General features: G+C 48.2%; 1 protein-coding gene across 3 annotated transcripts in view; it reads right to left on the bottom strand.

Annotated features, from left to right (window-relative positions):
- LOC131139266 (mucin-5B-like) overlaps positions 1 to 22,989 on the bottom strand; it is a 31,052-nt gene continuing 8,063 nt past the window's right edge. The window contains exons 13-48 of one of the 3 annotated variants that reach the window (XM_058088680.1): positions 22,203 to 22,340; positions 21,971 to 22,135; positions 21,805 to 21,899; positions 21,611 to 21,737; positions 21,250 to 21,502; positions 21,106 to 21,155; positions 20,328 to 20,434; positions 19,648 to 19,799; positions 19,423 to 19,561; positions 18,379 to 18,489; positions 18,133 to 18,309; positions 17,791 to 18,030; positions 17,356 to 17,512; positions 17,115 to 17,243; positions 16,769 to 16,916; positions 16,584 to 16,627; positions 16,304 to 16,507; positions 8,715 to 16,130; positions 8,351 to 8,583; positions 8,094 to 8,265; positions 6,990 to 7,237; positions 6,708 to 6,891; positions 6,427 to 6,640; positions 6,065 to 6,237; positions 5,931 to 6,000; positions 5,675 to 5,796; positions 5,546 to 5,577; positions 5,304 to 5,472; positions 5,130 to 5,225; positions 3,953 to 3,993; positions 3,384 to 3,632; positions 3,214 to 3,312; positions 3,014 to 3,142; positions 1,571 to 1,610; positions 1,353 to 1,473; positions 1 to 1,283 (exon numbers count right to left, since the gene is read on the bottom strand). In XM_058088680.1, the coding sequence (XP_057944663.1) occupies positions 1,088 to 1,283; positions 1,353 to 1,473; positions 1,571 to 1,610; positions 3,014 to 3,142; positions 3,214 to 3,312; positions 3,384 to 3,632; positions 3,953 to 3,993; positions 5,130 to 5,225; positions 5,304 to 5,472; positions 5,546 to 5,577; positions 5,675 to 5,796; positions 5,931 to 6,000; positions 6,065 to 6,237; positions 6,427 to 6,640; positions 6,708 to 6,891; positions 6,990 to 7,237; positions 8,094 to 8,265; positions 8,351 to 8,583; positions 8,715 to 16,130; positions 16,304 to 16,507; positions 16,584 to 16,627; positions 16,769 to 16,916; positions 17,115 to 17,243; positions 17,356 to 17,512; positions 17,791 to 18,030; positions 18,133 to 18,309; positions 18,379 to 18,489; positions 19,423 to 19,561; positions 19,648 to 19,799; positions 20,328 to 20,434; positions 21,106 to 21,155; positions 21,250 to 21,502; positions 21,611 to 21,737; positions 21,805 to 21,899; positions 21,971 to 22,135; positions 22,203 to 22,340 (12,440 nt within the window). In that variant the 3' untranslated portion in view covers positions 1 to 1,087. The remainder of the gene's footprint in view (positions 1,284 to 1,352; positions 1,474 to 1,570; positions 1,611 to 3,013; positions 3,143 to 3,213; positions 3,313 to 3,383; positions 3,633 to 3,952; positions 3,994 to 5,129; positions 5,226 to 5,303; positions 5,473 to 5,545; positions 5,578 to 5,674; positions 5,797 to 5,930; positions 6,001 to 6,064; positions 6,238 to 6,426; positions 6,641 to 6,707; positions 6,892 to 6,989; positions 7,238 to 8,093; positions 8,266 to 8,350; positions 8,584 to 8,714; positions 16,131 to 16,303; positions 16,508 to 16,583; positions 16,628 to 16,768; positions 16,917 to 17,114; positions 17,244 to 17,355; positions 17,513 to 17,790; positions 18,031 to 18,132; positions 18,310 to 18,378; positions 18,490 to 19,422; positions 19,562 to 19,647; positions 19,800 to 20,327; positions 20,435 to 21,105; positions 21,156 to 21,249; positions 21,503 to 21,610; positions 21,738 to 21,804; positions 21,900 to 21,970; positions 22,136 to 22,202; positions 22,341 to 22,989) is intronic. The other 2 variants (XM_058088682.1, XM_058088681.1) reach the window with 2 other exon arrangements.

Raw genomic sequence — 22,989 nt, 5'->3', positions numbered from 1 at the left:
TATTGTCTGATTAGCAAGAATAAGGATCACATCTTCCAGCAAACACATTACAGAGGCTGTAGAAATCATGGTGTATAATCACGGTGTATAATCATGGTGTATAATCATGGTGTATAATCATGGTGTATAATCACGGTGTATAATCATGGTGTATAATCATGGTGTATAATCATGGTGTATAATCACGGTGTATAATCATGGTGTATAATCACGGTGTATAATCACGGTGTATAATCAAGGTGTATAATCACGGTGTATAATCATGGTGTATAATCATGGTGTATAATCACGGTGTATAATCAAGGTGTATAATCATGGTGTATAATCATGGTGTATAATCAAGGTGTATAATCACGGTGTATAATCACGGTGTATAATCAAGGTGTATAATCACGGTGTATAATCATGGTGTATAATCACGGTGTATAATCACGGTGTATAATCATGGTGTATAATCATGGTGTATAATCATGGTGTATAATCACGGTGTATAATCACGGTGTATAATCATGGTGTATAATCATGGTGTATAATCAAGGTGTATAATCATGGTGTATAATCACGGTGTATAATCACGGTGTATAATCAAGGTGTATAATCAAGGTGTTTGATCATGGTGTATAATCAAGGTTATAATCCCGGTGTATAATCCCGGTGTAAAATCATGGTGTATAATCATGGTGTATAATCAAGGTCATAATCCTGGTGTATAATCCCGGTGTAAAATCACGGTGTATAATCATGGTGTATAATCATGGTGTATAATCATGGTGTATAATCATGGTGTATAATCATGGTGTATAATCATGGTGTATAATCCTGGTGTATAATCATGGTGTATAATCATGGTGTATAATCAAGGTTATAATCCTGGTGTAAAATCACGGTGTATAATCATGGTGTATAATCACGGTGTATAATCCTGGTGTATAATCCTGGTGTATAATCATGGTGTATAATGACGGTGTATAATAAATGCATGACATATCAGGTGACCTTGTAACCGGTAGAAGAGTTCCAGAAATGCCAAGTGAAGTCGGTGCGGGATGAAAGCTTCAGTCATTGAGGAAGAGGAGGAAGTAGTTGCTCAGCGGCGCCTCCTTGGTTCGCCGGTGCCGGTGGACACGCAAGCGGCCTCGCTGCAGCGACACGTCTCCACCACCGTGGCGCCGTGCTGCAACTTGGAGCCGTCGGGACACGTCAGTTCCAGCAGTCGCCGACTGGTGGCGCCCTGGCGGCAGCACTGGCACTGGTGCGTCATGGCGTTGGCAGCCGAGGAGTACCTGTACGCCAGGTAAACACAATGAGATCGTGTACCTAATCAAGTGTACTTGAGAGGCGACACGACGCACGTGGACGAGCTTCCGCAGCGGCCCACGCAGGATGTCACGTTGACGGGAGCGCTGCTGCGACAGCCGTTCACCTCCACCACGCTGGCTTGCGTTCGGACCTCACAGAAGCCACGCAGCCGACCTGGAAGACGGAGGACACGGGTCTTCACTGGGTTCGTCTCATCTCACGTTAGCGTTAGCGTTAGCGTTAGCGCGGCACATTTGTCATGCCAACCTACAGCGTTGGCAGCAGCCATCTTTGTCTGTCGTCTCCGTGCCCTGGAACATGAATAACATGGAAGTCAGCATGGCGTACAGTACACGTGGCAAACATGGAAGTTAGCATGGCGTACAGTACACGTGGCAAACACGGAAGTCAGCATGGCGTACAGTACACGTGGCAAACATGGAAGTCAGCATGGCGTACAGTACACGTGGCAAACATGGAAGTTAGCATGGCGTACAGTACACGTGGCAAAGACGGAAGTCAGCATGGCGTACAGTACACGTGGCAAACATGGAAGTCAGCATGGCGTACAGTACACGTGGCAAACAAAGTCAGCATGGCGTACAGTACACGTGGCAAACATGGAAGTTAGCATGGCGTACAGTACACGTGGCAAACAAAGTCAGCATGGCGTACAGTACACGTGGCAAACATGGAAGTTAGCATGGCGTACAGTACACGTGGCAAACAAAGTCAGCATGGCGTACAGTACACGTGGCAAACATGGAAGTTAGCATGGCGTACAGTACACGTGGCAAACATGGAAGTTAGCATGGCGTACAGTACACGTGGCAAACATGGAAGTCAGCATGGCGTACAGTACACGTGGCAAACGAAGTTAGCATGGCGTACAGTACACGTGGCAAACATGGAAGTCAGCATGGCGTACAGTACACGTGGCAAACATGGAAGTCAGCATGGCGTACAGTACACGTGGCAAACGAAGTTAGCATGGCGTACAGTACACGTGGCAAACATGGAAGTCAGCATGGCGTACAGTACACGTGGCAAACATGGAAGTCAGCATGGCGTACAGTACACGTGGCAAACATGGAAGTCAGCATGGCGTACAGTACACGTGGCAAACATGGAAGTTAGCATGGCGTACAGTACACGTGGCAAACATGGAAGTTAGCATGGCGTACAGTACACGTGGCAAACATGGAAGTCAGCATGGCGTACAGTACACGTGGCAAACATGGAAGTCAGCATGGCGTACAGTACACGTGGCAAACATGGAAGTCAGCATGGCGTACAGTACACGTGGCAAACGAAGTTAGCATGGCGTACAGTACACGTGGCAAACATGGAAGTTAGCATGGCGTACAGTACACGTGGCAAACATGGAAGTCAGCATGGCGTACAGTACACGTGGCAAACATGGAAGTCAGCATGGCGTACAGTACACGTGGCAAACATGGAAGTCAGCATGGCGTACAGTACACGTGGCAAACATGGAAGTCAGCATGGCGTACAGTACACGTGGCAAACATGGAAGTCAGCATGGCGTACAGTACACGTGGCAAACATGGAAGTCAGCATGGCGTACAGTACACGTGGCAAACATGGAAGTCAGCATGGTGTACAGTACACGTGGCATATCATAGCAGGCGCCATGCAAATATGCCCCCTAGTGGCATAGAAGAGGTGTAAAAAGAGTCAATATGGCGCTCACAGGCTCACAGTCCAGTGGGTCAAAAGGGGGGCAGGTGGTCTTGGTCTCCTTGGTAACCAGCCGTCCATTGATGCTCTCGCAGGTGAACTTGGTGCACGAGTCGCCAGGCGGCACAAACGTGCTGTTGACCTGCAAGAGTCCAAACGTGTTGGTGGTCCCGATGGGGTCTCCGGTGTGGTCTCAGTGTGCGTTCTCTTTACCGCGATGGCGTGCGTTGTGTTGCCAGGCGTGACGACAAGGCAGCTTGTCTGCACACACTCGCCACAACACCGGGCCAACAAGGGGCGGTACTGGAAACCCTGCAGACAACCACGAGCGGTCAGCAAAAAAGGAAAGATGGCCGACAAAAGAAGATCGTTGGTCAGCTGACCTCAGAGCAGTCGGTTTGGCAGACGACGGGCGTGCACGTGATGGCGTTGAGTCCGGTGAGGGGGTCTGTGTCACGCCCACAGTAGCAGTCCTGGCACGGCCCCACTTTAAAAGGCTGCGGTGTAGTTCCAGGTGGTCCTGATGGAGGCGCTGTTGTTTCCACAACCTGCTTTGATATGCTGGGTGCTTCTGATGGAGCTTCTGATGGAGGTTCTGATGGACGTTGTGGGGTCACTATTTTGCTGCCAGGCTGCCAAAATCACATAGATACCAACAATCATAATAATAATAATAATAATGCATTCTCATTGAACTCCGACATTACAAAAAATACAAATAAATAATATCGTTTAAAAATAAGATAAACAATAAAAAACAGCATAAAGTTACTAACTCCTGCGTACAAATAAAATCCCTCACTACTCCATGTGGAATTTTATGGTGCGGGAAATACGGCCTATTATTGTAAATATTGTTAATATATGCTTTGATGTATTTTGTGCTCAAATGTAATCATTTTCAAATATAAAAATAGAAAACTGATTGATTTTTAGTCACGAGTGTGCTCACCTTGTACTCCGTCATGTCATATACACACACGCCTTTAGGCTCTGGACGCGCGCGCACACACATACACACACACACACACACACACACACACACACACACACACACACGCACACACACACAGAGAGAAGACATGGGACAAAGTTAGGTTGCAGTCCAGGTTGTTGGTTCAACGCCGTACATGTACAAGCTGATCTCCTGTCACTTGAAAGTAGGTGGTCATTTTTACCAGCATTTTTGTTGACAGTAAAGGTCACAAATAAAAGTTGATAAACATACAAACATCAAATGAATGTGAGCAAATAAATATTTAGACTATGAATAATTAACTTCAAATCATGCATGAAATTGTCCATGAATTGATTCTACTGTGAAATAACAGTATTGAACCTATTTGTGTATTTATTAATACATGAATAGCCATTAAGCCATTAAGAAGTGGTGGGCGGGATCAAAGATCTGATTGGTTGAAGTGAATGTCATGGCGCTTTTTGGAATGTCTTATAATGATTGAATAAACTAGTGAATGATTGAATGAATGATTGATTGATTGATTGATGATTGAATGTCTTAAAATGATTGAATAAACTAGTGAATGATTGAATGAATGATTGATTGAATTGATTGATTGATTGATCGATTGATGATTGAATGTCTTAAAATGATTGAATAAACTAGTGAATGATTGAATGAATGATTGATTGAATTGATTGATTGATTGATTGATGATTGAATGTCTTAAAATGATTTAATAAACTAGTGAATGATTGATTGAATTGATTGATTGATTGACTGAATGATGATTGAATGTGTTAAAATGATTGAATAAAGTAGTGAATGATTGATTGATTGATTGAATGATGATTGAATGTGTTAAAATGATTGAATAAAGTAGTGAATGATTGATTGATTGATTGAATAATGATTGAATGTGTTAAAATGACTGAATAAACTAGTGAATGATTGATTGATTGATTGAATGATGATTGAATGTGTTAAAATGATTGAATAAAGTAGTGAATGATTGATTGATTGATTGAATAATGATTGAATGTGTTAATAATTATAATGAAGTAGTGGCCAATTTAAGACATGATTTAAGTGGCTTCAAGTTGTTGTATAAGTAAAACATCATAAGATATCTGATATCAAGCTATTTGTAAGCGGTCACATGACTCACCACAGGTGTAGGACAAGCAGCAGGCGCCATTGGTGACGTTGACCTTGAAGCCCAGCGAGCAGGTCAGAGGTGGGGGGCACAAGTCGCTGTGACATTCTGTCGAGGACACGAATGGACTTTTGTCATGAAGAAGCCAAACATCGGGAACACGTGCAACGTGATCATGTGACTGACCACATGACTGCGTGGCGCAGCAGCCGTCCGTCTCGTTGACGAGCTGCAGGCCGGCCTCGCTGCACGGCAGGTTGCGAGCAGGCGGACACGGGACGGGCTCGCACTGGATGCTCATGGAGTCTGTGTCGCACCGACACGTGTTGCAGTCGCTCGTCCACCTGTCGCCGGGCTGGTGAGAGAGAGACAGGTGACGCTGGCGGGTCGCAGGCCGGTCGTTAGCGTGAGTGAAAGCGGCTCAGCACCTGTTTGGGTTTGCCATCAGGTCCCACACAGTCTAGCAGAAGAAGAGAAGAAGGAGAAGAAGGGGTGAGAGATGTGCGTGCAGCCAAATGTCCATCAGCAGCCATGATACAAAAAGTAGGCGGGCTCACCACAGGAAGTGACACAAGTGTCATGGACGCTGTTGAACAAGATGGTGCCGTGTGGACAGAAGCAGCCCTCCTTGGCCCTGCGGGATACCTCGGCGGACTGAGCTTGGAAGAGTTTGTTGTACCTGATGACGACACAAGACGTGCTGATGTCATCTGTGGACCTTCACGTCTCATCAGCAGTCCAAAGACAACCAAAAGGTGCTGGGATAGATTATTTCCAGAAGGTGTTTGACCTCAGAGGTAGCATTAGCATCACCTGTCGTTGCACGTCGGCTCCACAAGAGGGCCACAGGCCATGAAGACTTGGTCGTGTGGACACGTGATTTCTGTCGAGGAGATGTTTTGCTGACATCTTGCAGAAGAGGAACAACAGGAGCGATCATGACTCACCACAACGGCCGTCTGTGTGGTTCCTCCAGTCCACACACACCCCCCCACTGGAACACTGGGTGGCATACGCCTCCAAACTGGAGCAGGAGTCCTCGGCGTTGTTGCACACGTCAGACACACATGATGCCACAAAAGGTCCAGGAGGTATGACGGCGTGGCAAGGTGCAAACACGCTGCAGAGAGCAGAAAGGTCACCAGAAAGGTCAAATAAACCAGACACTTGTTGTCCACCAGCGCCGTGGGATACCCACAGAAGGTTTCTCCTGGGCTCCAAGACCTGTCAACTACAGTTTGGCATGAAGGCCTGAAGATAGTTCCCACCTTGAGACTACCACCTGACATCGGTAGGAGACATATTTCACCTGCTGGTGATCAGGTCACAGATGGCGGGCTTGCAAGCAGCCTGTGTGGGCGAGGGCGACGGCGTGAATGCAGTTGTCATAGTGACGACTGGCGAGCCGGTGGGCGTGACGCACGGCGTTCCCGGGACAAGCCAGCGGTCCGCGGAGTCTGAGCAGCTCTCCACCTGACCGTTGGGCGAGCGGCAGTCGTTGGTCTGGGAGTTGTCGCACGTCCCTGGAAGAGGAGGTTGGGTCACATGACGATTTGAGTGTTTTTTAGGTCAGGGGGTGTGGCCTCCCACCGCACTGTCCCTCCGTGTTGCCAGCAAAGAGGGAGTTGGGCACGTGGATAGTAAAAGATGAGCCCCTGTAGACCACCAGGCTCTGGATCTCTGCTATCTCCAGTGTGATCACCAAGTCCGAGCTGGTGATGCGCAGCACTGGGTTGCTCCAAGCGGGATAAATGCGCTTCCCGTTCACATACACCTGGAGGGGGAAGAAAAGCCAGCAGCATACAGTACATGGGAAGTGTACAAACGCTCCGTCCAAAGTAGTTAGGCAGGTTAAATACTGCATGACTTTACCACATTGTTGACGTTCCCCTTAGTCCTCCTCTGAGTCAGAAGCACGTGTGAGGACTTATATGTTATATTCAGAGCCTGAGGGCAAAAGGTGCCGTCTGAGGGGTCGCAGTGGTGCTTGTTTACCACCATGGTCAGCTGGTGTTTGCCCAGGATCTCCTTCACCAGGTAGTAAGAGCAGTTCTCATGGAAAGTGAAGGACTTTCCGTCAAACGTCATGTAGTGGCGGCCGCCCCAGATGCCGCACACGCCTGCAGCACAACACCATGCGGGAGGAGGCACACGTGAGAGCTGAAGGAAACATGCACTCACATCCGGCCGTCGTTACCTTGAATTGCCGTTAATACCGTATGAATTACAACATCATATTGCGCAATCGTAAGCGAGCAATTGAAGGCTCAGGAAGTGTTTGCAGTTCCAGAGGGTGACTCAATAGTTCACAATATTCATGTTTTTGACAGTTTTTCAAATGTTATGAGATACTACATTTGGGCTATTTCTTAGCCGTAAGCTATAATCATAATAATTATTAAGTATTAAGTAATAAGGGCGGCATGGCGGTCTGGTGGTTAGTGCGCAGACCTCACAGCTAGGAGACCAGGGTTCGGTCCCCGCCCTCGGCCATCTCTGTGTGGAGTTTGCATGTTCTCCCCGTGCATGCGTGGGTTTTCTCCGGGTGCTCCGGTTTCCTCCCACATTCCAAAAACATGCTAGGTTAATTAGCCACTCCAAATTGTCCATAGGTATGAATGCGAGTGTGAATGGTTGTTTGTCTATATGTGCCCTGTGATTGGCTGGCGACCAGTCCAGGGTGTACCCCGCCTCTCGCCCGAAGACAGCTGGGATAGGCTCCAGCACCCCCCGAGACCCTCGTGAGGAAAAAGCGGTAGAAAATGAATGAATGAATGAATGAAGTAATAAGGAATAACTTGTATGTAATCTTTCACAGTGTGTTGTTACTCTATGGAATACAAGATGTTCACTCCTTTATTTGAACTGCTAAAATCAATGAACTCAACTTCAAAAATGTCCCAAATGAATAATAATAATAATAATTCCAAATGATACCACGGCCAAGAAGGAGGACTGTGGATCACGTGGACTTACATTGACATTCATAGTGGAAGCAGCAGCCATTGGAGTCGTAGACCTTGATGGCTTGACGTCCATTGGCACAGATGAGTTCTTGCGTCTTGGGACAGACCGCCTGTGACTCTGTGACCATGCCGTTGCTGCACGTCGCTATGGTGCACTTGTTGACTTCCCAGGACTCGCCATTCTGTGAGGCAACAACACAATACTGGTGAGATGCAGTACTTTAGCTCTTTTGTATTTCCCGTGCAGTAGATTCGATTTGATCAGACCTTTCTTGATGGAAACGCATTAGTGCAGTCCAAGCTGCCTGTGGGCGGGGGCATGGATGATGTTGAAATTGATGGCGTTGTGGTGGTCCTGGACTCTGGAGTGGTTGACCATGCGGTCGTGCTGGGTACCGTTGTTGAACACAAACTGTAATGTGTATCAATTTTACAGCTTGTGTTGCAGTAGGCAATGAAACACCAGCCTAGCCCATCCGTCACATTGTACACCATGTCACCTGTAAAAGGGTGGAGAGAGTCAAAATGGATCCAGTTTTATACGCGCATGCAGACTGGATGCAGTACTTTTAGAAGAAATAATAGCAGAAAATGTGACTGAGGTGGTAAAGATGAAGGAAGATTGACTTACCAGGACTGTACGTGGTTCCATTGAATAAACAGGAACATATTGTGGTGGACGGGGGTGAAAAAGTAGACACTGTGGTTCCAGCTTGACCAGTACCGACTGCACTGCTGGTGTACACAGCGGAACTACCAGGAAGTGTTTGTGTTACTGGCCTACTAATTGTGGTTCCCGAAACACTCGTAGGACTCAAAACAGTGGTGGTCAAAACAGAAGGCTGTGTAATCACCACTGTTGTTTGTGGTCTTTGAGTGACAACCCCTACTTTGGTAGTTGTGGTGCTCAAAGAGTGTTGAGATGTTGTTCCTGTGTTTTCCAAAGTTGTTGTTGTTCCACCTGGTTCTGAGGTTGTAGTTTTGCTGGTTATTGTGGTTGTTGGGCGAGTGGTGAAGCCAGGTGTTGTTGCGTCTCCTGCTACAGTTGTTCTCTGTCTTGTACTGGTTTCTGCAGGTCGAGTAGTAGTTCCAAATGTGGTTGTTGATGGTACTTTGGTGGTCGTGGTACCCACAGAGGATTGGGTTGTTATTCCTGTACTCTCTGTAGTTGTTGTCATTCCACCTGGTGCTAAGGTAGTAGTTTTGCTGGTTATTGAGGTAGAAGTGATCGTAGGCCCAGTGGTGATTCCAGATATCGTTGTCTCACCTTCTACAGTTGTTCGCTGTCCTGTTGTAGTTTCTTCCGGTCGAGTGGTAGTTCCAGATGTGGTTGACGATGGTACTTTGGTGGTCGTGGTACCCACAGAGGGTTGGGATGTTGTTCCTGTGCTTTCCGGATTTGTTGTTGTTCCACCTGCTGCTGAGGTTGTAGTTTGGCCAGGTATTGTGGTAGAAGTGGTTGTTGAGCCAGTGGTGAAGCCAGGTGTGGTTTTATCACCTTTAACAGTCGTTGTCTGTCTTGTAGTGGTTTCTCCAGGTCGGGTAGTAGTTTGGACTGATGCTGTTGATGGTACTTTGGTGGTCGTGGTACTCACAGAGGGTTGGGATGTTGTTCCTGTTCTTTCGGTAGTTGTTGTTGTCCCACCCGGTGCTGAGGTTGTAGTGGTACCAACAGTGGGTTGGGATATTGAGGTTGTTGGGCCAGTGGTGAAGCCAGGTGTTGTAGTCTCACCTTCGACAGTTGTTCTGTGTCTTGTAGTGGTTTCTCCAGGTCGAGTAGTAGTTCCAAATTTGGTTGTTGATGGTACTTTGGTGGTCATGGTACCCACAGAGGGTTGGGATGTTGTTCCTGTGCTTGCTGTAGTAGTTGTTGTTGTTCCACCTGGTGCTGAGGTTGTAGTTTGGCCAGATATTGTGGTAGAAGTGGTTGTTGGGCTAGTGGTGAAACCAGGTGTTGTTGTCTCACCTTCAACAGTCGTTCTCTGTCTTGTAGTGGTTTCTCCTGGTCGAGTAGTAGTTCGGACTGTGGTTGTTGATGGCACTTTGGTGGTCGTGGTACTCACAGAGGGTTGGGATGTTTTTCCCGTGCTTTCCGTATTTGTTGTTGTTCCGCCTAGTGCTGAGGTTGTAGTTTGGCCAGGTATTGTGGTAGAAGTGGTTGATGGTCCTGTGTTGATTCGGGATGTTGTTGTCTCACCTTTGACAGTTGTTCTCGGTCCTGTAGTAGTTTCTTCTGGTCGAGTGGTAGTTCCAAATGTGGTTGATGATGGTACTATTGCAGTTGTGGTACTCCGGGAGAGTTGGGATGTTGCTCCTGTCGTTTCCGTTGTTGGATTTGTTCCACCTGGTGCTGTGGTTGTAGTTTGGCCAGGTATTGTGGTAGAAGTGGTCGTTGAGCCAGTGGTGAAGCCAGGTGTGGTTTTCTCACCTTTAACAGTCGTTGTCTGTCTTGTAGTGGTTTCTCCTGGTTGAGTGGTTGTTCCAAATGTGGTTGTTGATGGTACTTTGGTGGTCGTGGTACCCACAGAGGGCTGGGAAGTTGTTCCTGTGCTTTTCGTAGTTGTTGTTGTTCCACCTAGTGCTGAGGTTGTAGTTTGGCCAGGTATTGTGGTAGAAGTGGTCGTTGGGCCAGAGAGGAAGCCAGGTGTTGTTGTCTCACCTTCGACAGTCGTTCTCTGTCTTGTAGTGGTTTCTCCAGGTCGGGTATTAGTTTGGACTGATGCTGTTGATGGTACTTTGGTGGTCGTGGTACTCACAGAGGGTTGGGATGTTGTTCCTGTTCTTTCGGTAGTTGTTGTTGTCCCACCTGGTGCTGAGGTTGTAGTGGTACCAACAGTGAGTTGGGATATTGAGGTTGTTGGGCCAGTGGTGAAGCCAGGTGTTGTAGTCTCACCTTCGACAGTTGTTCTGTGTCTTGAAGTGGTTTCTCCAGGTCGAGTAGTAGTTCCAAATGTGGTTGTTGATGGTACTTTGGTGGTCGTGGTACCCACAGAGGGTTGGGATGTTGTTCCTGTGCTTTCCGTATTTGTTGTGGTTCCACCTAGTGCTGAGGTTGTAGTTTGGCCAGGTATTGTGGTAGAAGTGGTTGTTGGTCCAGTGGTGATTCGAGATGTTGTTGTCTCACCTTTGACAGTAGTTCTCGGTCCTGTGGTGGTTTCTCCTGGTTGTGTAGTAGATCCAGATCTTGTGGTTGAAGTAGTTGTTGGTCCAGTGGTGAATCCAAGTGTGGTTTTCTCACCTTGGACAGTCGGTGTCTGTCTTGTAGTGGTTTCTCCAGGTTGAGTGGTTGTTCCAAATGTGGTTGTTGATGGTACGTTGGTGGTCGTGGTAACCACAGAGGGCTGGGATGTTGTTCCTGTGCTTGCTGTAGTAGTTGTTGTTGTTCCACCTGGTGCTGAGGTTGTAGTTTGGCCAGATATTGTGGTAGAAGTGGTTGTTGGGCTAGTGGTGAAACCAGGTGTTGTTGTCTCACCTTCAACAGTCGTTCTCTGTCTTGTAGTGGTTTCTCCTGGTCGAGTAGTAGTTCGGACTGTGGTTGTTGATGGCACTTTGGTGGTCGTGGTACTCACAGAGGGTTGGGATGTTTTTCCCGTGCTTTCCGTATTTGTTGTTGTTCCGCCTAGTGCTGAGGTTGTAGTTTGGCCAGGTATTGTGGTAGAAGTGGTTGATGGTCCTGTGTTGATTCGGGATGTTGTTGTCTCACCTTTGACAGTTGTTCTCGGTCCTGTAGTAGTTTCTTCTGGTCGAGTGGTAGTTCCAAATGTGGTTGATGATGGTACTATTGCAGTTGTGGTACTCCGGGAGAGTTGGGATGTTGCTCCTGTCGTTTCCGTTGTTGGATTTGTTCCACCTGGTGCTGTGGTTGTAGTTTGGCCAGGTATTGTGGTAGAAGTGGTTGTTGAGCCAGTGGTGAAGCCAGGTGTGGTTTTCTCACCTTTAACAGTCGTTGTCTGTCTTGTAGTGGTTTCTCCTGGTTGAGTGGTTGTTCCAAATGTGGTTGTTGATGGTACTTTGGTGGTCGTGGTACCCACAGAGGGCTGGGAAGTTGTTCCTGTGCTTTTCGTAGTTGTTGTTGTTCCACCTAGTGCTGAGGTTGTAGTTTGGCCAGGTATTGTGGTAGAAGTGGTCGTTGGGCCAGAGAGGAAGCCAGGTGTTGTTGTCTCACCTTCTACAGTCGTTCTCTGTCTTGTAGTGGTTTCTCCAGGTCGGGTAGTAGTTTGGACTGATGCTGTTGATGGTACTTTGGTGGTCGTGGTACTCACAGAGGGTTGGGATGTTGTTCCTGTTCTTTCGGTAGTTGTTGTTGTCCCACCCGGTGCTGAGGTTGTAGTGGTACCAACAGTGGGTTGGGATATTGAGGTTGTTGGGCCAGTGGTGAAGCCAGGTGTTGTAGTCTCACCTTCGACAGTTGTTCTGTGTCTTGTAGTGGTTTCTCCAGGTCGAGTAGTAGTTCCAAATGTGGTTGTTGATGGTACTTTGGTGGTCGTAGTACCCACAGAGGGTTGGGATGTTGTTCCTGTGCTTTCCGTATTTGTTGTTGTTCCACCTAGTGCTGAGGTTGTAGTTTGGCCAGGTATTGTGGTAGAAGTGGTTGTTGGTCCAGTGGTGATTCGAGATGTTGTTGTCTCACCTTTGACAGTAGTTCTCGGTCCTGTGGTGGTTTCTCCTGGTTGTGTAGTAGATCCAGATCTTGTGGTTGAAGTAGTTGTTGGTCCAGTGGTGAATCCAAGTGTGGTTTTCTCACCTTGGACAGTCGTTGTCTGTCTTGTAGTGGTTTCTCCAGGTTGAGTGGTTGTTCCAAATGTGGTTGTTGATGGTACTTTGGTGGTCGTAGTACCCACAGAGGGCTGGGATGTTGTTCCTGTGCTTGCTGTAGTAGTTGTTGTTGTTCCACCTGGTGCTGAGGTTGTAGTTTGGCCAGATATTGTGGTAGAAGTGGTTGTTGGGCTAGTGGTGAATCCAAGGGTTGTTCTCTCACCTTCAACAGTTGTTGTCTGCCTTGTAGTGGTTTCTCCAGGTTGAGTCGTAGTTCCGAATGTGGTTGTTGATGGTACTTTGGTGGTCGTGGTACCAACATAGGGTTCAGATGTTGTTCCTGTTCTTTCCGTATTTGTTGTTGTCCCACCTAGTGCTGAGGTTGTAGTTATGCCAGGTATTGTAGTAGAAGTGGTTGTTGGTCCAGTGGTGATTCCGGATGTTGTCTCACCTTTGACAGTTGTTCTCGGTCCTGTAGTGGTTTCTTCTGGTCGAATGGTAGTTCCAAGTGTGGTTGTTGATAGTACTTTGGTGGTTGTGGTACCCACCAATGGTTGGGATGTTGTTTCTGTGCTTTCCGGTGCTGAGGTTGTAGTTTGGCCAGGTATTGTGGTGAAAGTGGTTGTTCTTCCAGTGGTGAAGCCAGGTGTGGTTTTCTCACCTTTAACAGTCGTTGTCTGTCTTGTTGTGGTTTCTCCAGGTCGAGTGGTAGTTCCAAATGTGGTTGTTGATGGTATGTTGGTGGTCGTAGTACCCACCGATGGTTGGGATGTTGTTCCTGTCGTTTCCGTAGTTGTTCCACCTGGTGCTGAGGTTGTTGTAGTTTGGCCAGGTATTGTGGTAGAAGTGGTTGTTGGGCTAGTGGTGAAGCTTGGTGTTGTTCTGTCACCTTCAACAGTTGTTCTTTGTCTTGTAGTGGTTTCTCCAGGTTGAGTGGTAGTTCCAAATGTGGTTGTTGATGGTACGTTGGTGGTCGTGGTACCAACATCGGGTTCAGATGTTGTTCCTGTTCTTTCCGTAGTTGTTGTTGTCCCACCTAGTGCTGAGGTTGTAGTTTGACCAGGTATTGTGGTAGAAGTGGTTGTTGGGCTAGTGGTGAAGCTTGGTGTTGTTCTGTCACCTTCAACAGTTGTTCTTTGTCTTGTAGTGGTTTCTCCAGGTTGAGTCATAGTTTCGAATGTGGTTGTTGATGGTACTTTGGTGGTTGTGGTACCAACAGGGGGTTCTGATGTTGTTCCTGTGGTTTCCGTAGTTGTCAATGTCCCACCTGGTGCTGAGGTTGTAGTTTGGCCAGGTATTGTGGTAGAAGTGGTTGTTGGTCCAGTGGTGATTCGAGATGTTGTTGTCTCACCTTTGACAGTAGTTCTCGGTCCTGTGGTGGTTTCTGCTGGTTGTGTAGTAGATCCAGATCTTGTGGTTGAAGTAGTTGTTGGTCCAGTGGTGAATCCAAGTGTGGTTTTCTCACCTTGGACAGTCGTTGTCTGTTTTGTAGTGGTTTCTCCAGGTCGAGTGGTAGTTTCAAATGTGGTTGTTGATGGTACGTTGGTGGTCGTAGTACCCACCGATGGTTGGGATGTTGTTCCTTTCGTTTCCGTAGTTGTTCCACCTGGTGCTGAGGTTGTAGTTTGGCCAGGTATTGTGGTAGAAGTGGTTGTTGGGCTCGTGTTGAAGCTTGGTGTTGTTCTGTCACCTTCAACAGTTGTTCTTTGTCTTGTAGTGGTTTCTCCAAGTTGAGTCGTAGTTTCGAATGTGGTTGTTGATGGTACTTTGGTGGTCGTGGTACCAACAGGGGGTTCTGATGTTGTTCCTGTGGTTTCCGTAGTTGTTGTTGTTCCACCTGGTGCTGAGGTTGTAGTTTGGCCAGATATTGTGGTAGAAGTGGTTGTTGGGCTAGTGGTGAATCCAAGTGTTGTTGTTTCACCTTCAACAGTTGTTCTTTGTCTTGTAGTGGTTTCTCCAGGTTGGTTAGTAGTTCCAAATATGGTTGTTGATGGTACTTTGGTGGTCGTGGTACCCACCAATGGTTGGGATGTTATTCCTGTGCTTTCCGTAGTTGTCGTTGTCCCACCTGGTGCTGAGGTTGTAGTTTGGCCAGGTATTGTGGTGAAAGTGGTTGTTCTTCCAGTGGTGATTCCAGATGTTGTACCCCCTTTGACAGTCGTTCTCGGTCCTGTAGTGGTTTCTCCTGGTCGTGTAGTAGTTCCAGATCTTGTGGTTGTCGGTCCAGTGGTGAATCCTAATGTTGTTTTCTCACCTTCGACAGTCGTTGTCTGTCTTTTAGTGGTTTCTCCAGGTCGAGTGGTAGTTCCAAATTTGGTTGTTGATGGTACTTTGGTGGTTGTCGTACCTACAGAGGGTTGGGATGTTGTTCCTGTGTTTTCCGTAGTGGTTGTTGTTCCACCTGATGCTGCAACTGTAGTTTTGCCAGGTATTGTGGTAGAAGTGGTTGTTGGGCCAGTGGTGATTCTTGATGTTGTTGTCTCACCTTCTACAGTTGTTCTCTGTCTTGTAGTGGTTTCCCCAGGTTGAGTAGTTGTTTTGAATGTGGTTGTTGATGGTACTTTGGTGGTCGTGGTACCCACAGAGGGTTGGGATGTTGTTCCTGTCGTGTCCGTAGTTGTTCCACCTGATGCTGCAACTGTAGTTTTGCCAGGTATGGTGGTAGAAGTGGTTGTTGGGCCAGTGGTGATTCTTGATGTTGTTGTCTCACCTTCTACAGTTGTTCTGAGCCCTGTTGTGGTTTCTCCATGTCGAGTGGTTGTTCCAAATGGGGTTGTTGATGGCACTTTGGTGGTTGTGGTACTTACAGAGGGTTGGGATGTTGTTCCTGTGCTTTCCGTAGTTGTTGTTGTCAGACCTGGTGATGAGGTTGTAGTTTTGCCAGGTATTGTGGTAGAAGTGGTTGTTGGTCCAGTGGTGATTCCAGATGTTGTCTCACCTTCAACAGTCGTTCTCTGTCTTGTAGTGGTTTCTCCAGGTGGAGTGGTAGTTCCAAATGTGGTTGTTGATGGTACTTTGGTGGTGGTGGTGGTACCTATAGAAGGTTGGGGCGTCGTTCCTTGGTTTTCCATTGTTATTGTTGTGCCAGCTGGTACAGAGGTTGTAGTTTTGCCAGGTGATGTGGTAGAAGTGGTTGATGGGCCCGTGGTGAATACGGTTGGGAATGGTATGTATTTTGTTGTCGTCTCTGTGGTGGTTGTTCCTTTAGGTATACTGGTAGTTACCCTTGAGGTTGTGGTTTCTCTTGGTTCAGCTGTGCTTTTCTTTGGCGATGATGTGGTGAGAATAACAACTGTAAAAATCAGACAGATTATCAACAAAGACAGAGAATCTCCAACATTCACATGTACAGTATGAAGGCCTGCATCAGGAAATATATTCCCAGTTATCAACCCCACGAGTTAATATGGGCTGCGCTATCACTTCTTTCTTCAAGGGGTGATCAGGTCGATAGATCGTTCATACCAGAAGTCGTTTCTTCAGCTGTGCTGAAAGTGAAGGGTGTAGTTTGCTGTCCAGGGCTAATGGTTGTAAAGCAGGGATGCACGCTCCTGTTCATTGTGTTATTGGCTCCACATGTCGCCGTCATGCAGTTTCCTAGCCCATCCGTGGTGTTGTAGATGGTTGCGCCGTAAGTGTAGGTTTTACCGTTAATGAAGCATGTGCACGCTGCCATGGGAGAATATCAGCAAACATGAATTACATCCTGCAGTATGTGTCCACACAGTCTATTTCAGATACTCACTGTGGACCTTGTAGCTACACTGTATTCCTGCGACTGTACAGGAGCTGTCAGAAACACACATTTGTTAACAGTGTACTTCATCGGGAAATGGAAGGAATTGGTGGAAGTACTTCATATCATCATATCACATCAACTATTCATGGACGCCTTCATGGGTGTCAACATGAAGGCTGTGTCCGACCCACCAAGTGTAACAGTTGTCAGTGGGAACCACATCTGAGAGGCTGTAATGGATGCCCTGGTTGTCGTAGCAACCGCACTGCTCCCAGGACACACATGACATTGTGTCTTCATCAAAGTACGCTTGGCTCGAAGGACACTGTGGATAACAACCTGCAACACAACAGGCCCTTACAACATAACCCAAATGATCACCAAAACGACAAACAGGAGCATCTGACTGACACAATACGATAGATGAAACATCAATTCTTCGCACTGACATTCAGCGGGATGATTAATGATGGAATCCAAAGAAATAGTGCCTCTACGTTGCATTCACACACACAATGTGAAAAATGTTGGACCTACCTTCTAGTCCGGTGATGAGATCGGAACAATTCCCAGAAGGATTCCTACACGTCTTCATGCAGTTTGTGCCACAGGGCTTGTAGTGCCATGCGCAGCCAGCGGGGGCATTGTAGTAGTCACAGAAAATTGCTGTAAGAGAAAACACCCGGCTCAGCCGTTAGCGTCCACTTGCATCGCGACCTTCCGGCATGATGTGTTAGAACCCTTCTACCGCCAATTTGCTTCAATTCTTCCAACTTACGACACAGTTTGGGCGTTCTCCACGAGACACAGGCTCCAGCCTCGTTGCAAGCTTTGGCGTAAGCCGCCACCGCCGTACAGAAACACTCGCAGTCGCCACCGCTGTCACAAGCACAGGAGTCTCTCACGCAGGCGTCGTAGTATGGACCTGGATCCACCTGGAACCCAGGCGACCTTTAGCATTTCTTTGCCAGCTCGAAAGCAGCGATTTGTAAATGTTGCTATGAGAAAAAGCATTTTGTTGGAATGGAATGGCCTTTATCGTCATTATACAAGATGTACAACGACATTGGAGATGTTGGATGTGACAGATCCAAGGTAATACGACCAAGTAAGACCACGTTCGCTTAGTCATAAGGACACGGTGGACCTGGACTTGATGCGGGACCGACCTAGTCAGGTTCCACCGTACATGCTTTTCTGTTGCCATAGTTACCTGTGAGTGACACCTGCGGAAGGTGGCACTGATGATGACGCTACATCGTCTCTGGGCCCACGCTGCTCGGTAGCGGTTGGCACTGCAGGGGTCCTTGATGAGCTGGGCGTCGGGGCAGCTGGGCGACGCCTTCCAACTGTTCCCAAACTCCAGGACGTCCGTCACGACCTCTTGGGAGCGTTTGGTGAAGTCGTTCCTTATGTTGCCGTCATAGTTGCCGCACAGGCCGCAGACCTGACCCTGAAACGAGGAGACGAGCTCTGAGGCTCAACTCTTGCTCTGTGCAGCGGTGGCGGTCAGACGTCCTGATGTTCCTGCTCAAGAGCCAGAGTGCTGCTTTACCTGGAAGCGTGGAGCCAGTTTGATGAAAAGACTGGTCTTCTTGTCCCACATGAGCACAAGTCCTGGCTTGAGGGTCAGCACCAGGTACAGACCCATATTGTGCACCTGAGCAGGCGACACCTGCCGGCTGCTCTTGATCACGTGAAAGTTCTCCTCCTTCAGCTGGAATTCATTCTCCTGGAAAAGACATCAGGTGATGTTAACAACCATGCAACAATGAGCAATAACAATTGGCGCTTTTTGTACCTCCAGGAAGATCTTGATGGACTTGGAGCAGGTTGTTCCTGTGGTTCCACACGGAACATTCTCGCTGATAATCCTGAAGCTTCCATTGGCCTGAGCCGCTCCACAGTAGTCCTGCATGAGGAGCACACAGAAGACCCGGGCTTACTTTTTCATTCATCATACTTTCAGTTTATTCTCTCACAGGACTCAAAGTTTCAGTGTTAAAGAAGTCCACCTCCAAACCAGCAATGGCTGTGTGGGTTCAATGAGAAGTGTGGTCAAAGAATCTTACCTAAAGGGCGTCGGTATGGAAAGGGTCTAGAGCAGAGGTAGGGAACCTATGGCTCGGGAGCCAGGTAGGGCTCTTTTGATGACTGTATCTGGCTCTCAAGCATTTCTTACCACAATAAAAATGCATTTTTGCTAACATTTTAAAGTAAACCATCACAGAAATGACTGTTAAAAATAATATTTACAACTTTCTTATGCATTTTAATCCGTCCATCTATTTTCTACTGCAATACGGCCGACCATATCCATCTTTCTTGATGATATTTTCCAGGTCAAACAACAAAACTCGATTATTACTGGGTAATGCGGTAGTCTACCTCGGTCATTGAGATGTCAACATTTAAATGTAGACTCCTTTAGTCAAATAGTCACCTAGCTAAAGCTGCAGAACCAAGCCTTCTGGCAAAGATGGCCAAAAGAATGAAATACATGTACGGAGTACGGTGCAAAACCATGCAGCAGCAGAAGTTGTATTAATGGCAGCAAGTATTTGATTTATTATTAGACACTGCGCTGCTCACGAAAGTGTGCTGGCCACACCCCATTGGCGTGGGGTAGTGTGCCTGGTCTACGTAATTAGAGCCCATTATATCTAAAACTGTTGGTCTTACATAAAAATGCACACATTTTATTGCATTCAATGTTTAAAAAAATGTATATGGCTCTCACAGATACACATTTTAAAATATCTGGCCTTCATGGCTCTCTTAGCCAAAAAGGTTCCCGACCCCTGGTCTAGAGTCTCATAGAAGTGTCCAAGATGCAGATGTTTACCTGGAGGAGGCTGTATCCACACTGTCCACTGAAGTCAAACCTCTTGTCATCGAAGGTGACGTAGTGGCCGTCGCCATACACACCGCACACTGCATCACAAACCCTGGTGCTGCATGAGAACCGTCTGCCCTCGCAGTAGCTGAGGACACGCACACAGACGTTACAGCCCATAATCATTGAGCCCCTGCTTGGGTGGCTTAGGGGGCGGGGCCGTGTGACACCAACCAGGTGTTGCAGTCCACCTTCAGAGTGTGTCCAGGCTGGTAGGCCTGCCCATTGTGCACACACGGACACTTGGACTCAGCGATGCAGCCCCCCGCTCCATCAGACAGCAGACCCTCAGGACACATGCAGCCTGAGGTGCAGCCGCTGCTGATCTGTTGCAGGCAAGCGAGGAACGGAGGTCAGCTTGTCTTACACTGCGTGTGTCAGCGTGTGTCAGCGTGTGTCAGCGTGTGTGTGAGCGTGTGTCAGCGTGTGTCAGCGTGTGTGTCAGTGTGTGTGAGCGTGTGTGAGTGTGTGTCAGTGTGTGTCAGCGTGTGTCAGCGTGCGTGTGAGCGCATGTGAGCATGTGTGAGCGTGTGTGAGTGTGTGTGTGAGCGTGTGTGAGCGTGTGTGAGCGTGTGTGAGCGTGTGTGAGCGTGTGTGAGCGTGTGTGAGCGTGTGTGAGCGTGTGTCAGCGTGTGTCAGCGTGTGTGTCAGCGTGTGTGAGCGTGTGTGTCAGTGTGTGTGAGCGTGTGTGAGCGTGTGTGTGAGCGTGTGTGAGCGTGTGTGAGCGTGTGTGAGTGTGTGTGAGCGTGTGTGAGAGTGTGTGAGCGTGTGTGAGCGTGTGTGAGCATGTGTGTGAGCGTGTGTGAGCGTGTGCGAGCGTGTGTGAGCGTGTGCGAGCGTGTGCGTGCTCTTACGCAAGCCATGTCCACGGTGCTGCAGCTTTTCTCACATTCGGTGCCAGTGGCCCCCGGCTGTGCAGTGGAGCAGTCAAAGTAGACCATGGGGGCCACACAAGCATGTGCTGAAAGTCCAGGAAGCAGAGAAGGTTTGACTTTCATTACCATAGCCAGATTGCAGCCTTAAGTATGGCCAATATCCATCCCATATCAGCCAACATACTTTTATGACTTATTTTGTAGCGTAGAATGTTAAAAAAAAAAGGCTTGATCAAGTCCAGCAGAGAACAGTTTGCACTTAAACCCTGAAGTTACTCACCGCGGGGGGCTGGTGATCAAGAACAGTGAAGTGGTCTCTTTTCTGTTTTCCGCTATGAGGAAGCCAGAGGTTTGTTTCTGGCAAAAATCCTCATGCTGTTTTTTTGCGATGCTGCTTCAAATGTCCTTTTTGGACATCACAGAAAATACCGCCATACAGCCGACATCCCTCCTGCTCACTGGTACGATATTAGCACGTCAGCACATGCTGCGATCACGTCAGCTCTATCCGGGCAACGTTGTGCGGACACGCTGCTTGTATTGGAGAGCCAATATGGGAGATTTCAGATGCAGGCCAATTTAATGGAACTTTTTGCTGATATCAGCTCGGGACTTAAGCAAACAGAATCGGAATTGTATCGGTATTATTATTATCGGCAGATATCCAAATTCAGCATATTGGCCATATATTCCTTGGTCTGATCGGACATGAACAAATGTGGATGACGCATGGCGAGTAAAAACAGTGTGGACCTACACAGTGATGGCGTTCCTCCAGAGCAGCTGAGGGCACCATGTCTGCAGATGCTGAGACAGGAAGCCAAGACATAAGACACTGGACTTGTGGACATTTTGCAGGAACCAAACTAGCAAACTACAGCTACTGCCACGTATTTCCTACCATGCGCTTCCTTCGCTGTTGAGCACCTGTCCGTGAGAAATGACGGCGTCTTGGATGTAACAGGGACAGTCGGCGGGGGACACGCACTTTCCCTGCTCGTTCATGTAGCTTCCTTCGGAGCACCCGCAGCCGTCCACCGCCGTGAAGCCCGCCTGGCACGAGTAGTCGGGCTGGCTGAGCGAGCGGCAGGTTCGAGAGCAACAGCTCATGTTGTATCCGTACACCGTGCCCGCCGGACATGAGGAGAAGCGTCCTGATTGGAAAATGAGGACATTTGGAGGGTGTGGATGGTGATCACGGTGGCTCTGCGACCCCCCCGCCCCCCTTCCCCCTTCCCCCTTCTTTAATGACAAGGACTGACCACAGACGGTGGTCCTCCAATCGCTGATCTGGATCCCGGCTGCTGAGCAGGCGTACACATACGCGGACGCCGCGGCACACATGCACTCCTCGGTGTCATCACAGTTGCAGGTGTCATACATGCAGTTCTGTGGCGGGACATCATCATCATCAAAAGTAGCAAGTGTCCTAACGGCAGGGTTAAAGGTCACTCACGTCTTTGAACGTGTCGGGGCTGATGACGGAGTGGCAGGCGGCAAAGGCTGAGCTGGGGTCGGTTAGCTTGGAGCACCAGTACTGAGCGTAACTCTCTGAGAGGCACAAACATCAACATTTGCACGTAACATCTCGTGACGCGACCCCGCATGCGTGGGTGGCGCACCTTTGCTGATGCCATGACTGCAGGGGTGTCCGAAGCGCGTCTTGACATCCGAGCAGCTGCCTCTGGTTTTCCAGGTGTTGGCGAACGCGGCGGCCGTGCCCTCCACCAGGCCGCTCATCACCCGGAAGTCATCGCTCATGATGTTGTTGAAGTTGCCACACAAGCCTACGCACACGCACACGCATGAACATGGATGCTGGAACTAAACACGCCCAAACTACATGACTGTCACCTGAGGTGCTTCCTTTCAGTGAGGTGGGGGCTGAGAGGAAGACCTGCATCTGGGGGGACAGCTGGACCACCAGCTTCAGGCCCGCCTTGGTGCTGATGAAGACGTAGAAGGAGGACGGCCTGAAGATGCTCATCTCCGCTGCAGACCAAAAACAACACACAAACATCTGTTTTGATATACAGTAGTTCAAGCATGCAGATGGCGCCCCTAGTGGTAAGAGTAAGTACCACAGGGAGGGATTACTACATACATACTCCAGAGGTGGCAAGATGCCGCAAGACTAAAACGTGACAAGATTACGCGTTCAGTGGGCACCAGGCGTGGGATGATAATAAATAATGGAATTCATAACGCAATAAATGCAAAAGAACTCAATCGTTTTGCCGACCTATGCTAGCATACAACCGTACAAATGCACTAAGACTCAGGATGTCCAAGATGCGGGAGGGAGCAACTCAATGGTACATTGGTTTGCACTGATAAATAAGTACATATCAGCAGGTTTTCAGTATTTCAATTCGGGGGAGGGGTGCTGAAATAAAGGGGCGTGATTAGGAACCGCTACGCTAAGCTAATATGAATATATTACTGTATAATACAGTAATACTGTATAATACTGTATAATATAGTATAGGCAGTATAGAGTGACGAGTGGTTAGCGCGCAGGCCTCACAAATATGAGACCAGGGTTCAATTCCACCCTCAGCCATCTCTGTGTGGAGTTTGCATGTTCTCCCCGTGCATGCGTGGCTTTTCTCCGGGTACTCCAGTTTCCTCCCACATTCCA

Source organism: Doryrhamphus excisus, chromosome 12 (genome assembly GCF_030265055.1).
Source record: "Doryrhamphus excisus isolate RoL2022-K1 chromosome 12, RoL_Dexc_1.0, whole genome shotgun sequence".
NCBI classification, from domain to species: domain Eukaryota; kingdom Metazoa; phylum Chordata; class Actinopteri; order Syngnathiformes; family Syngnathidae; genus Doryrhamphus; species Doryrhamphus excisus.
The sequence above is the reverse complement of the archived record's forward strand: the minus strand, read 5'-3'. Positions and strand labels throughout refer to the sequence as shown.